At 42.8% G+C, this 16,268-nt stretch overlaps 1 protein-coding gene across 1 annotated transcript in view; it reads left to right on the top strand.

Moving 5' to 3' along the window:
- The window catches only part of rnf43 (ring finger protein 43), a 197,179-nt gene that overhangs the window by 125,832 nt on the left and 55,079 nt on the right, over window positions 1–16,268 (top strand). The window contains exon 2 of the mRNA XM_078548552.1: window positions 8,548–8,670. Within this exon, the coding sequence (XP_078404678.1) occupies window positions 8,548–8,670 (123 nt within the window). The remainder of the gene's footprint in view (window positions 1–8,547; window positions 8,671–16,268) is intronic.

The raw sequence follows: 16,268 nt of genomic DNA, 5'->3' as shown, positions 1-16,268 counted from the left end.
CACTAGGGAACTCTTGGGTTTCTTAATAGGCTGCAGAGTAAGGAGATCCTTGCATTAGATGCAGTGGGTGTGTCCCTCGTCTCGCTGGACAGATGACCAGTTTTGAGCAGTTGAGATGGTGCTGTATTCTTTACATGCATGTGTACAATCCTACACACAGGATTATAGGATTATAAAGAATGACAAAAAGATGAATTGAGAATGTTTCCTATTAACATCTTGATGGATTCTATCCAGTACACGAAAATGCACATTAAACTGAGGGGCTCTCACTAGGACTCTTGTGAAGTATATTGGGGGCTGAATGAAATGTTCATGCTAAGTCCACCCAGTAGTGTTCTTCTATTTTGTCCTTCCTGACTTGGATTGTGTCTGGAGAGAATACCTTCACCTGTATAGCACCAGGAGGCAGTTCTGTGATTGCTAGTAGGAGCAACTGAACTGATGAGTATCTCTCAATATTGAAAGGCATTGGTGACAATATGCTAAATAAGATTGGTTGGCTTTTTCAGCTCTGTTCCTTTCTGCTGCAATATGTGTGCTGAACGTTTTATTCTTGAATTTGGGATGAAATATTTTTGACATTCAACTACTTCCACCTCCATAATTGTCTCTGCTCCTGCCTCAACCCATCTGATACTGAAACCCTTATCCATGCCTTTGTTACTTCCAGACAGCACTAGCTTGCATTTATATATAGCACCTTTATTTTATTAAAACATCCCAAGGTGCTTCACAAACCTAGTATTTGACACAGACTTACTTAAAAATGTTGGATAGGACAAAATGCTTGGTTAACAGGATTGGATTTAAAGATGGCCTTAAAGACGCAGAGAGAGTTTTTGGGAGGGAATTCCAGAGCTTTGGGCTCAGGCACTTGAAGGCAGATTTGACTATTCCAATGTTCTCCTGGCTGACCTTGTGCCTTCCATAAACTCAATCTCAGCCAAACATTATCTGCTCGTATCCTAACTCGCACCATTCATCACCCATCACCCCCGAGCTCTCTGACTTAGATTGGCTCCCGGGCCAGCAATGTCTCGATTTTAAAATTCTCATCCTTGTTTTCAAATTCCTCCCATGTCCTTGCCTCTTGGAAGTTCCTGCAACTCTCAACCCGCCAAGATCTCTGCTCACCTCAATTTCTGGCCTCTTGCACATCACTAATCTTAATCGCTCTGCAATTTGTGGCCATGCCTTCAGCTACCTAGGTCCTAAAGTCTGGAATTCCCTTCCTAAACCTCTCCGCCTCTCTACCCCTCTCTACTTTAAGACGCTCCTTAGAATCTACATCTTGACAAAGCTTTTGGTCACCTGCCCTAATACCTCCTTAAGTGTCTTGGTGCCAAATCTTGTTTGATAATGCTCCTGTGAAGCACCTTGTGATGTTTTGCTACTTTTAAAGATGCTACACAAATGTAAGTTGTTGTTGATAAGTTGTCTGCAGTGAAGCAGCAAAGAGCCCACCTCTCATTATATTGGGATTATCAATGTAATATTTCAGTTTTCTGACTTAAATTTCAATGGGGTACAGGCTGGTCACACACAGGAAGCTAATGCCTCAACTGCTCCAGTGTTCATTATTACTCGGCCTCGGTTTGACTTAATGGTTAACCCCTAAGTCAGCCATGGAGGACCAGTGGATAAAGGTTCATGACCTCAGGACATCCCAGGTGCTTTTCAGCTAATGAAATGCTTTTTGAATGTAGTCGCTATTGTAATGAAGGAAACATAGCAACCAATTTGCATACAGCAAGGTCTCTCAAACAAAGAAACATGATCATGACTAGATAATCTGTCTTTAGTGATGTTGATTTGAAAATTTGACTAATTTTTATCCTTTCCTGAACTTGACTTTCTATGTCTCTTTCTCTATTTTTATCTCCCTTGGTTGACTGACTGAAATGAAAACTTTCCAGTACCCATGCAGAATACATTGGATCAGAAACTTTCCAATACAGTGAGGTTGACGTAACTATTTGTAAGACAGGCTCACAAATTGCTTATAATTTGCAGTCAATAGGGAAACAATATCAAAGCCTAGCTCATTAGTTAGTATTTTAGCCACCTCATTGCCTTTTTTAACTTGTGGAAATGCATTTGCTTTGAAACCCTATAACTTAAAAGTAAGTTTTCAAATTCCTCTTAGGAAAAGTGACCAAGAAAATCCCAAAACATGATACCAGTTAGCTGGTCATTCATGTCATCTGCTGTTTCTGCAATGTTCCTAAAATTCCTCAAATTGGCCACGACATTCGACTACATAACCAAAGTTTGCTTTGAAACATCAATGAGGATATGATAAGGTGCCATAGAAGTATATGCTTGCCTATTCCTTTTTTTCCTCCTATGAATAGTGCAACTTAAGAGCTGGGAGTGACCAGTCTCAAAGCTGAGTGTAACCAATCCATGGCCAGTTCGGGGTGAGAGCTGGGACAGTGGCCACTCTGCACTCAGAACCACATAGTTTTATTTTTCTTATAAAATTTGGATCAGCTGTTGAGCTGTCAGATATATACTTTTGCAGTGTCAATGCAAATACGGTGAGGATGTGTATTACAGGTGCCCCAGCATGTGCCATCTTTCCTACGGTGCCTTATAACAAACCAAAATGCAACCCCTTTCCCAGTTGGCTGCTGATACCCTTCATGTATTTATAGCTAATCATTGTGAATTCTAGCCTCACCCATTTCCTCACTCACCTTTGGACCCATCATTCTGCTTTCGTAAAATGGGTGAGTTATTCACTCAATTCCGGTCGTTCAACCCTAAATCCCAGCTCTATCCATGCTCCAATGTTTTTTGCTGGGGGTAGTGATTGACCAGTCATGACCCCCTTTCTTGATGTCTCAGATTGCAATGTCCTATACTTGCATTCTATCCCAAGCACATGACAATCAACTGGTTAACCCTTCTCAGATAGCAGAAGCAGCAGGTAACAAATCAAAATGGAGCCTGGTATACTATTTATTGACTATTTGGATAGCAAAATCTGAGTTCCTTTCAGTTTCTGTGGCACACAAAGTGACTCTTTCCAAAGTGATGGATTCCGATTCTTGGCTAAGTTTTGGGACTGTAGACCAAAGGCTGCCTTTCCTATAGGATAGTAGAGAAAATGACTAAGGCCATCCTCATGTGGTCTTGCAATCATTTGTATCCAATTGAGGGCAAATAATCTCTCATCCGAAAGACACTGCCTCTGACAATGCAGCATTCCCTCTGTACTGCACTGAAATGTCAGCCTAGATTATTGTCTTCTCCAGAGGGTTGCGGATGCTCCATTATTGAGTATTTTCAAGACTGCAATAGATAGATTTTCAATCCCTCAGAATATCAATGGGGAGTGGACAGGAGGTAAAAGATCAGCCATGATTGTATTGAATGATAGAGCAGGCTCATGGGGCTGAATGGTCTATCCCTGCTCATGTTTGTTATGCTCTTATGTTCTCTTGAGTCTCGGAATGAGGCTTGAATCCAAGATATTCTGACTTAGAGGTGAGAGTGTTACCTCTCAGCCAAAGATGACACAATTCAAAAAAGCAACTGTTTAGGAAGCTTGGAAGATCTCTGTGCTGAAACCATTAACAGAATAGGTTTGACATACTGATACAAGACAATGCGAGATATGAGAAACTGCCATCTCCTACTGGTATAGTACCGTGAGAGGGTGACATGGACACCCTCCTGCTAGTGTACACTGTGAGTGGGCAACACAGACCCCTCTTAGGGGTACAATAGCAGATACTGGTCTATCATGCTAATCTAGTGAATTAATTCTCCTCCTGGTACAGCATAATGAGAGTGTGAGACTTATAGTGTACAACAAAAACTTGCATTTATTGTAGTGCATTTAGTAAAAGGGCCCTTTGTGCTTCACTTTCCAAACCCGTGACCTCTCCCATCTAGAAGAACAAGGGCAGCAGATGTATGGGAACACCACCACCTGTAATTTTCCCTCCAAGTCACACACCATCCTGATTTGAAACTATATTGCTGTTCCTTCACTATTTTGTTGGGTCAAAATCCTGGAACTCCCTCCCTGATAGCACTTTGGGTGTAGCTATATCACATGGACTGCAGCGGTTCAAGAAGGCGGTGCATCACCACCACCCAGAGGGCAGTTAAGGATAGGCAATAAATGCTGGCCTTGATGCTGATATCCCATGAATGAATTTTTTAAAAATTCATTTTCAAATAAAATTTGACATTGAGCCACTTAAGAAGATATTAGTTCAGGTGACCAAAAGCTTGGCCAAAGGAGTACGTTTTTAAGAGCGCCTTTTAGGAGGACAGAGTTTTAGGGAAAGAATTGCAGAGTTTAGTGCCAAGATAGCTGAAGGCCTGGCCATGACTGGTGAAGCAATTAAAATCAGGATTGTGCAAAGCCAAAATTGAAGTACAACGAGAGAGTGACACTTTGCTGGTACGGTATAAGGAGAGCACTACAGACATTGACATCTCCTACTGATGTAGTACAGTGAGTGACACAGACACTGATCTCTCCTACTTGTGATATACAATGAAATATCACTGACACAGCCCAAAGGCACACCCACCATGTGCATTGCCAAATATCCTTTGAAACATTCTCTGACTCCCAGGGGGTTGAGATATGACCCAGTAGATGGGCTGAGGTACACCATGCAGGCTGTGTTTCTGCAAGCCATCTTTACGATGCCGACTAAGAATGAGATCGCGCATCGGCCTGTGTCCAGCTGGCAGTAAATGAGCAGAGATGAAAGTGGAAAGTGAAATCACGCACCACAGTAATGACTCCTGTGCACAAACAGGAAGATGCAAGTTACATTTCAATTACACTTTTCCTTTGATTTGATTCCAAGTGCAGTTTAATTTTTAATCAAGTTACCATATTGCTTGTATGACCTGCTTATCAAATACAGTATTTACAGAAAAGCTCATGTTACAGCAGTGCATTCTCGGTGCTGTGGTGTTTAAACATTGCCTTTTGGTAAGACCGGAAAGAACTGGGTACAATGCCCCATTTGTATATAATTCTTCTGCAACTGAAACAGATGCCAGCTGGAACATCATGTCTCCACAGATGAAATTCAATGAAGTGCAAGACTGGTGGGAACAAAAAAGGAGTTTGAATTTCACAGTCAATAAAACTTCAGAAGTTTCATCATCGCCTTAAACACTTTTCCTGCGTTACTGAAGTAACAGCTGGCTGAATGTGAAAAAAGAAACATTATAGGCAATGTGGCTTAGTTCCAGCAGGATCGTGATGGACTCTCTGTCGGGGAGGTTGGTAACTCCAGTGTGATTGATTGGAGACATTGGGAGCTCTAGCAGAAGGATGAAGGATTGGAGAGGTTGATAGACCGATAGAGAGCGATGAAGTGTTGGCCAGGGTGGGTGTTGGCAATGATAGGAGTCAGCTCCTTCTGACTAAAGAAATATTGTGCAGCATCAGAACGAAAGTGATAGATCCAATATGCTAGGGGAGTCACATAAATGGAAGACGTGATGCCACATAAGCCAGATTTTGTGTGAGAAACTCTTGATGAAGTTGGCAGCTTGGTGTACCATGTTATACTCAAGGCAGGAAGAAGCTAAATAGCCCCTTTACTTGGTTACATCTTCCATTACTCCAGTTCAATATTTACGAAAGTTTTATGGTTTTTATCTCATCTTTATCTTATCCCCATCACTGAGTCAGTCTCCTTGCTCTATTGCCCTTCCTGTTGGTGTGGACTCACACTGAAAGGAGTGATTACCTTGCCAGAGATTGCACCATCCTGTCATTTATTCTGGGTGCACTCTATGTTGTCTTTAACAGAAATCCATTACAGACGGCAATAATTCTTTGCCTTTCCAAATTCCTGTCTATAATTTTTTGATGGCAGTTTATTTTGGGATTGTATTCACCCATTAATCATTGATAAATTAAACCTACAGGCTGCAGCTTTATTCCAGCCTTCATGCATTATAGGAACTCTTGTGGTTTAGAAGTCAGGCAGCAGTTGAAACAGGGATTCCAAATTTGTTGCAAGAGACAGCACTGGACAAGGAATAAAGCAAATGTGCAGTTCATCATTTACACATGATCCACACTTGCAACTTCGCACAAACTAAGCATTTGGTCTGTATATAAGCTTTGGAGCAACCCCATTGCTTTCCTATTTAACCAACTCTTCGGCATAATGTGCGCTGTTTGCAGCTCTCTCTGTGAATTTCTTACCCTGAAGGAGTAAGAATGCTGTTTATTGCACACCAAGTGCTGAGTCCACTGTGTGTTGAAATCAGAGAGTGGAATATCAGCCCTTTCATTACGTTATCCTGCTTGACAGATTAATTCCCAAACTGTAGTCTGGGTTAATGTGACATCTTCATCTCGCTGAGGATAATAGGGTAAACAACATTGCCCTAGAGTCTCCAATTTGATTGCTCCTACATAACTTTCAATAATTAGCAGTGGCTTCACCTCAGAGACACGAGACAATGGGGAAACACCTGCACTCATCAGCCCTGGTACCTGTGGCAGCAGTGTGTGAACACAGACTCATAATAAACTGAAAAACATTTATAACAGTTACAGTAACTGGAATGAATAATGTATAATACAATAGGAACCAGTTAGAAAGCTTTGGGGATCTTAAAAATGAACATGTTTAAAATGGCATCAGAACAGGACTGCTACTTTAGAGATCAAAATCTGATCAGGCAGGAAGTTGAAAACAAAAACCTATATGCATGAACGCAATGGTGGCTGTTGACATGAACAACCAAACCCTGCCTCCATTTAGTATGAACCTTATGCTTTTCATGAGCATGAGTGCTTTTATAAAAACGTGCCCATCACTTGAAAGATTTCCTTCAGGATGGGGCAGTTCTAGCCAGATCTCAAATCAATTAACACCTCCCATATTTTGGGTCGGTGTAGATCTATCAATTATCACCAATTTGAGAGGAAGCTTACATATTCAATTCAAAATATCAGCTTATTTTGATGCAGCTAAAGATGAACCTACTGTGTGTTTAAATGAACTAAGAGTCCATTTCTCCCTGGTTTTGGAGTCACTCATGTTGAGAGTTCTGGGCTATGAAAGGCATGGAGCAAAATTAATACCCAGAGTTTTCTTTGGGCCACAGAAAGCTGGTATCGCTATTCCAGCAGGATTGCCAACTCTCCTGAAAGTTATTTCTAGAAGATCGAAGAAGGATTATTAAATGGTGAGGATGAAACAAATGCAGGTTCCTGGCAGTTCCCCAGGCCGCTCATGGCTACACAGCGACATCAGCTGGGACTTGGCCACAGGGCATCAACCTGCCCTATAACTGGGGATTGATAGGTTTGCAGCTGGGTTTAGTGTACGGTCCAACAATGGGGAGGAAAACTGAAAAAGAAAAGAGGATTTGTCAAGTAACTCCAGCAGGAGTTTATCACTTTGCAGCTTTACCTCTGCAGTGCTGAGGGCTGTACAGAGGAAGTGACATATTGATTACAAAACTCTGAACGCTTCCTATGTCCTAACCAATACCAAAAGAACTTTGATTTTAACAACCATAAGAAAAAAATAAAACTATCCACAGTAGCTTGCAGCTGACCTCCTGATGCCCAGGATGGGAACTTCTCAGCAACTGGCAACTTACACCTTAACTTGATCAAGGCCAGTGAGAGTTGCTCAATTTGCAAAGCCAGGTGCCAGTACTGACCATTGAACCACAACTTGTTTTGTATTTTATACCGCTGTTTGCGGCATCCTCTGCTAAATGGAATTCTCAGTAGTGTTCCTTTATCCTGCACCAAACTAGAATCTGCAGCTCTCCTAACTATGCTGTAAAAGTTCCAAAACAGAGACAATGAGCTCCAGGCAACTTAACTTGTACAACTAGAAATACTAAGAGGCCTTGAACACCAGAACAAGCAGCAAAATTAGGAAACCGTTAGTAAACTGGAATTGAGATATGCCTAGCCACAAGCAGCAAAAGTCACATCACTCATTGATGTTTAATGACAATATTGCATTCAGTATAGGACCCAGCGTCCAGCAATAGCCATGCAACTTAAATCTGCTTCAGCCATCAATCTGTACCACCACTGGATAAAGGACAAACCAGTGTACCTGGGAACACACAAGATTTCTGCAGGAAACTCTTTCAAGTTACCAACAGTCACAGATTGCAACTTCTTTCGAGTACAATCACAGTTCTTGGTTTTCCAGGAGTGGGACATGAACCCACAACCCTCTGATTCAAAGGCGAGGGTGCTATGAACTGAGCCACAGCTGACACCTCCAGATATCTGCAGGAAAGGTGAACTGCAATGAATATAAATTTGCATCCCAAATTAGATGTGGTTAACACATGGGGGTAAACTGGAGGGCTTGCTCATCCCCAAATCTCACCAATTATGTGGACGTAACCTCAGTTGCAAGCAAGGCATTTTGTGAATTAGGAAATAGAGCAAAACATGATATAGTTACAATCAGCAGCTGTTTTCCCTTGTTGCATTCTCTCTCTCTCTCTCTCTATGTATATGCTACTTACAGTTTAATACAAGGTTTTTATTGCTTTGTTTGGCAGTTTCATCCCTTGTCGCTGTGTAATACTAGTGAAGATGAACAACAAGACTATGGCTTTGTCAGTATGGTCAAACTGGAGCGTCCTGACCGAGACCCACATCCTTGTCTCTCCCTCTTCAACAAGGTAGGGAACTTATACACACACACAAATGCACATACACGTTGGATCACTTGAAGATGATATTTAACAAGTGATGCATAAGTTTGATTTTTTTTAAACATGTATTTAAAAGCTGGCCTAAGTCTCAGAAGGCTTTAACATTCAGGGCTAACAGTCCAAAGCTCTTGATACATCAGTGAATTTTTAGGAAACTTAAATGTTTCCAATTTTCTGTTCTAAGAAGTTGCCAGGCTGGGTCTTGTTCCACTAAAATAAAATTCCTCCAGTCTCACCCCAACTCAGACTGAGTATAGTTTCACTGGACTGGAAGCCTTTTGATTCCTTGCCTTGTCTCAGATTACGAATAGTTAGATGGGGCCAAGAGCCCCTCGCCCAGTAGGCAATTCATGTATGGGCCTTAGCAGTATGTACCAGCCAGATATTCAACCTGGGGGGATTACAACTAAGGCCAATTATTTGATGCCCAGGTGCTGAGCTGAGAATCAGACACTGGAGCTTTCTCGTGTTTGTTGCTGAACTTCTGAAAATCCTGTGGTGGAAGTGCGTGGAGTGAATATTTGACAACACAAAACACACTAACGGAATGACAGCATTAAGTAAAGTGGCTGCTCCCATAAAACCAGCACTGCTGGTTTCTGTAGTCCCATTTTCCTTGACTCCTCTATTTTGCCTGAACAGTCCTCTGCCTCTCCCAGTACGAATCTAAACAAGTAAATGCATGTAATCCATTAGTGGAACACCCAATCTGGGTAATTTTGCATTCTCCTTCATCCCTAACCCAAACGCTAATTTTCTAGACCTGGAGTCCCAAGTTCCTGTTCCATTCTTGTCTTAATGACATTTAATGAAACAGCAGACTTCGAGGAAATGGAAGCTTACAACTCCAGGTACAGGCGCTAGAGACTTGGCCTGTGCTGGATAATAAGGGCACACCATACGGCTCCCTTTTTGGCTCGTCTTTTTAACACGTCACTGAGCAACCTCAAGGCCATCGCCAACAGAGCATCCACTTTTCTTTTGATGTATTGTTCTTTAATGATTTTTTTTTGATTCCAGTATTATTCCGTCACAGTATACCATCATATATTACCTTTTAGGTGTACATTACATCAAACTGAAATTGATTGATTTTTGTTAGCCAGTAGTATCAAAGGATATGGGGCAAAGGTGGGTTTATGGATTAGGTCACACGTCAGCCATTATCTCATTGAATGGGGTGGAACAGGCTGGGGGGCTAAATGGCCTATTCCTGTTCCTATGTTCTTAAGATAGGTGATTCAAAGGAATAGCATATGAATCTTGTTTCATGGCTTACAGGCAATGCTGGGGCCTGAGCCTAGCGCTGGTCAGTAGTAACAGTATTGTTGGCTACTAAGTTGATATCCTGGTGGGTTTTGACTTTGCCACCCCGCTTTGTGAATTTCTGTATTGGGGCAGAGTCAAGAGTAAGAAGTACAGGATTTGCCAAATGTTATGCCTGACTGGTTCAGTCTGAGTGAGCACATGATTTTCTTAGGCTATGCTCGTTACGTCTAAACTATTTCACAGAAAATCACAGTGCAGAAGAGGTCCTTCGGCCCATCATGTCTGCACTGACACGTGAGAAACACCTGACCTACCTACCTACCTAACCCCATTTACCAGCACTTGGCCCATAGCCTTGAATGTTATGACGTGCCAAGTGCTCATCCAGGTACTTTTTAAAGGATGAGAGGCAACCCGCCTCCACCACCCTCCCAGGCAGTGCATTCCAGACCGTCACCACCCTCTGGGTAAAAAAGTTTTCCTCACATCTCCCCTAAACCTCCTGCCCCTCACCTTGAACTTATGCCCCCTCATAACTGACCCTTCCAACTAGGGGGAACAGCTGCTCCCAATCCACCCTGTCCATGCCTCTCTTAATCTTGTACACCTCGATCAGGTCGCCGCTCAGTCTCCTCTGCTCCAACGAAAACAACCCAAGTCTATCCAACCTCTCTTCATAACTTAAATGTTTCATCCCAGGCAACATCCTGGTGAATCTCCTCTGCACCCCCTCCAGTGCAATCACTTCCTTCCTATAATGTGGTTACCAGAACTGCACACAGTACTCACCAAGGTTCTATACAACTCCAACAAGACCTCCCTACTTTTGTAATCTATGCCTCGATTGATAAAGGCAAGTGTCCAATATGCCCTTTTCACCACCCCAGTAACATGCCCCTCCGCCTTCAGAGATCTATGGACACACATGCCAAGGTCCCTTTGTTCCTCAGAACTTCCTAGTGTCATGCCGTTCATTGAATATTTCCTTGTCAAATTACTCCTTCCAAAGTGTATCACCTCACACTTTTCAGGGTTAAATTCCATCTGCCCATTTGACCATCCCGTCTATATCTTCCTGTAGGCCAAGACACTCAACCTCACTGTTAACCACCGGCCAATCTTTCAATTGACTTTTGTTGCGCTGACCCCAAGAATGACCATCACCATTAACCTTCACTGTCCTGACCACAAAAGTGGCCATCACCCATTTCTTATGGCCATCAATTCTTAACCGCAGTAAGAGATTTGGATAATGTATTAAACGGCTGCTTTTTGGGACTAGTAACTGAAACTGAAGGCTGTGCGCTTTAATTTGAAAATATCAAGGATTAATTTATTTATGCAACAAAAGGGTTGATTAGAAGGTGTGATCAACACTGCTGACCCAAACAGTGACTGTGACCATTATCTTTTGCTGTGCTGACCCCATGTGTGATCGTGACCATGACATGTATTATGACACAGCTGATGGTAAAGGCTGAGCTGCTCAAATCCCAGAAGGAAACTTGAAACAACTGTCATAATCCATTTTTACAATTTGTATATTTCGAGATGCAGGCTTTGAATTCAGTAGTAATAAGACCACCAAGTCTCAAGAGGCTTTTATAAAACTAAATTAAACATTTATTAAAATAAGAACGATTGTAAACACATACATATGTCTACAAAATTACTACTATAGTAACTACAAAAATCCCCTGATTAATCTGACTCTTGGTTACACCCCCGTTAAGGCAACAGTAAAACTCATAGATTTAAAAAGACCCCAGGCAAAGCACATTTGATATTACGAATTCAAAATGAGGTTCCTTGCAGATGCAGTTGCAGGCGTACAGGCTGGTTAGATCTTAAATGCCTCTGCCTTACACACACAAGCTCCTTTCGGTTTATACCCAGCTTTTCCCTTGAATGTAAATTTCCCATTGTATTACTAAGCTTTTAACGTCACATCTTCTAACAATAACATTTTCACTCCACTAATTTTATTAGTTATATAAACACATTGCTTGGCGTCTCCCAGCTAGGTGCAAGATTTTACTCCCACTCTTGAATGCTGTATTCAACAAATGCAAATGTATACCTTAACACCTATGTTTCTAAACTTCCCCATTATCTAATTACCATTTCAAACCTACTTCCTTCTATACATCAAAGCACCTAGACCAGCTGGCTTTAATCCAATTAAGACACACACACATATACACACATAGATGCCACAAAACTCTATTTTAAAATATAATTTCCAATAATATTATAGATATTAACCCCTTCATGACACACAAATGAAGTTCCAGACCAAGAGATGGACTTGTGAAAGTAATGCTAAAATTGAAGAGTTATACTGTGAAAGATATGATGGTTGGAGGTCCCGAGATCTTTAGAGGAAGTTGTCGAGGGTTGGGGTTCACATTGAGCTGGAATAGCTCAGATCTGAAGAACAGCAGCTGGAAGCCAGGTCCTAAGTTGGAATAAAGTAGTATGAGGCATGCTATGAAGGGAATAACATTTTGAATTCAATTCATGGGGAGGAGTGAGACGGAACCCATTGCAGTAGCTGAGGAAAAGGGTGAGAGGAAGAATAAAAGGGCAGGAATGGGATAGGGTAGAGGGCAAAAAAGTTTAAATGACAAAGATGTCATGGAACAAAAGGCAAAGGGATGATAATGGTTGTGGCGAAGAGACAAAACGTTTGTCTGGGGTAATTGTAAATTCAAGAAATTGAACAGCTCTGACCACAAGCCCAGTTGAGCCCAGTGCCTAATCAAAAGATGAGGTGCTGTTCCTCCAGCTTATGTTGAGGTTCACTGGAATTTTGCAGCAGGCTGAGGACAGAACTGTGAGCATGAGAGCAAGGTGAATGGTGGTGTTCCGCAAAGCCGTCAAACAGTCTGTGTTTGGTCTCCCCAGTGTAGAGAAGGCTGCATGTGAATGCAATATACTAAATTGAAATAAGTACGAGTAGATTGCTGCTTCACCTGGCCTTGGACAGTGAGGAGGGAGAGGAGGTTAAAGGGTAGTTTGTTACACCTCCTGCAATGACGTAGAAAAGTGCAGTGGGAAGAGGACGAGGCATTGGGTGTGATGGAGGACTGGATAAGGGTGTCATGGAGGGGACAGTCCCTTCTGACGGGGAGAATGCTGACAAGGAGGGAAGGAGAGAATGTGTTTGGTGGTGGCATCACTTTGGAGATGGCGGAAATGAAGGAGGTCACTCCTTTGAATGTGGAGGCTGGTGGAATGAAAATTGAGGATAAGGGGAATGTTATTGCAGATCTGGGAGGGGAGGGAAAGGCATGAGAAGAGAAGTGCGGTAAATAGGTCGGACATGGTTGAGAGCCCTGTTGACCACAGCAGGCGGGGGAAATCCTCAATTGAGGTAAAAAATACCTATCATTAGCACTTTTGTAGAAGGTTGCAACATCAGAACAGATGCAACTAAGAAACTGGGAGGTTGAAATGGAGTCCTTCCAGGAAGCAGGTTGTGAGTAGTCAAAGTAACTATGTGCGCTGGGTGGGCTTATAATGAATATTAGTAGACAGCTTATCCCTAGGAATGGAGACAGAGAAGTCGAGGAAGAAAAGGCAACTGTCAGAGATGGAACTTGTGAAGGTGAGAGAAGGGTGGAAATTGGATGCAAAGTTGAAGAAGTTTTCCAGTTCCAGATGAGAGCAGAAAGCGGCACTGATACCGTCATTGATGTACCAGAAAATGAGTTGGGGGAGAGGGCCTGAGTAGGGCTGGAAAAAGGAATGTTCCACACACCTCACAGAAAGGCAGGCATAACTAGGACCCTTGTGGGTACCCAAAGCAACAGCTTTTATTTGGAGGCAGTGAGACATGTTAAAAGAAGAAATCGTTCAATGAGAGAATAAGTTCAGCCAGGCGAAGGAGGGTGGTGATGGTAGATGGAGACTGGTTGGGCTTCTGTTCAAGGAAGCAGCGGAGGGCTCTCAGGCTATCCTCGTGGGGGGAGTGAAGATGTAGAGAGATTGGACGTCCACAGTAAAGAGGAGGCGGTTCAGGCCAAGAAACTGGAAATCATTAAAATGATGTAGGGCATCAGAAGAGTCGCAGATGTAGGTGAGGAAAGACTGGGCAAGGGGAGAAAAAATTGAGTCAAGATAGGAAGAAATAAGTTCAGTGGGACAGGAACAGGCTGAAATGATAGGTCTACCAAGATAGTCCTGTTTGTGGATGTTGGATAAGAGGTAGAAGCGAGATGTTCAGGGCTGGGGGACTATGAGGTGGGAAGCTGTGGAGGGAAGATCTCCAGAGGAGATAAGTTCAGTGACAGTCCTGTAAACAATGGCCTGATGTTCGGTGGTAGGGTCATGGTCCAGGGGGAGGTAGGAAGACGTGTCTGAGAGTTGGCGCTCAGCCTCTGCAAGGTAAAGGTTAGTACACCAGACAACAACAACAGCACCAGGCCGGAGAGAACGGAGTGCAGCAAGTTCAGAGTGAGGGAGGTTAAAGTGAGTGAGAGTAGAAAAGTAAAGATGCCCATTGGCACGCTGACAGTTCTCAATGAAAAGATCAAGAGCAGGTAAGAGGCCAGAGGGAGGGGTCCGGGTGGAGGGAGAATACTGGAGATGGGTCCGTTGGTCAGGAGTGGACTCCCGGCCAAAGAAGTGAACGTGGAGGCAAAGGCAACAGAACAAGAGCTCAATGTCTTGTGGAGCTCACAATTCATTAAGTGTCAGAGAGGGAAAGGTCAGAGTATTGTGAATACATGGCAAGAAGTGCGATTAAAAGTGGGATCAGAGAGTAGTGAAGGTGAAGAAGGATCTGGAGGGGAGTTCCATGAGTTGACACTTACATTCATTAACATCTGAAAGGTGGGGGAAAAGTTTTTTGTGAAAGTGCGGATCAGACGACGGATGAAATGAAACTGTGGACCAGGAGGAGAACTTTGAAATAGTGAGTCGGTGCTGCATGTACATGTGGCAGCACACAACGCTGAGTGTGGGTCTCAGGATGTGGCAGGACAGCAGTCCAAGGAGCTTTGTTTGTCACCTGTAACCCTGGGTGGAATTGAAACATGAAGGATGGAACTTCAGTTGGAATCCGCGTGCCATTAGTCGGGAGCCGGACACGTTTAGTGTTTTGTCCAGGAGCTGATTGCTTTCACATGCTGACTGAGCTGTTGTACATTTCTAGCACTTCTTGTTTTCAATTTATGATTCCAGTGCTTGTAGCTTTTATTTTTCTCATAATGCATTACCTGGAATCTTAATGCAGAGTTAAATCTGGTTGAATTCTGACTTGATGTGGTGCTGTGGAAAGAAGCAGGCCTGATGTTTTTGGTGAAGTCAGAATAAATGTGGGATGTTCATTTCTTACCCTGGCCAAAACTGGACAGGATGGAACATTTCCCAAAAGAGGAAATGGCCCACTCCTACACATGGGCATGGTTCTTAAAAGACAGCCATTAAATCCGGTCTCCTGTTGTCCGTTCCACATTTAACAAAATCGCAAGGTGGCCCACTCAAAGCATAGGAACGTAGAAACCAGACTGGTGACCAGCCAACAGACACCTGCAGTGTCTGTTAGGACCGCCACTGACATGTTAGGACTGAACATTCCACGCAGCAGTTTAGAGCAGGAGGATTTCAATAGGCTGTTCGAGCAAAAATTCCTGCCCGATGTTTCAGAGGCAAGTGTTTGAATCCAACTTGACCTCAACGATTAATTGTTTGTCTGGGAGAACTTGGCTCCTAATTTCACTTTCAGAGCTAAGGGTAATAATTATAAGGTGTTGGAAATTTAGGAGTGGAAGGAGCTAATGGGCCGATAGTAGGTTGCTAGTATTCAGTTGTGAAGTTCGGTCCCACAGACAACTGAAATAATACAAATGTGCCAGCTGTATAGCTAATAGTTGAAGATCTGTCTGTACTTGGGTCACTTGCCTTAATCAGTACTTGACTATTTGGAACAGTAAATTGGAGAGGCATGAAATGTCAAAAATGAAAACCTGTCATTTACTTCAACTGAGTTGTGACAGAATAATTGTTTCTTGGTTGATATTTTCATACCCAGGATCCTTTTTTAAGAGCTAGTGCTTCCAGGCAAAGCAATTAACTGCCAAGTTCAACAGAGGATAGTCTGGTGCCATAAGTATTAGGAACACCTGCCTCCCACGTACAGCATTGAGAGTTTGTGCCAGGACTACCTCACCGGGATCCTCCCACCTAGAAGCTGTCAGTTTAGGAAACAATGGAGCAAAATAATTGCTGCTCTTTAAGTTATTTTGCAGCTTTGATTACAGTTACCCAAACTCAGTGAAGAATGAGCCCCA

The sequence above is a fragment of the Cetorhinus maximus genome, chromosome 9, assembly GCF_964194155.1.
Source record: "Cetorhinus maximus chromosome 9, sCetMax3.hap1.1, whole genome shotgun sequence".
In the NCBI taxonomy this organism is placed as follows: domain Eukaryota; kingdom Metazoa; phylum Chordata; class Chondrichthyes; order Lamniformes; family Cetorhinidae; genus Cetorhinus; species Cetorhinus maximus.
Note: the sequence above shows the minus strand (reverse complement) of the source record. Positions and strands in the feature narration are given on the sequence as shown.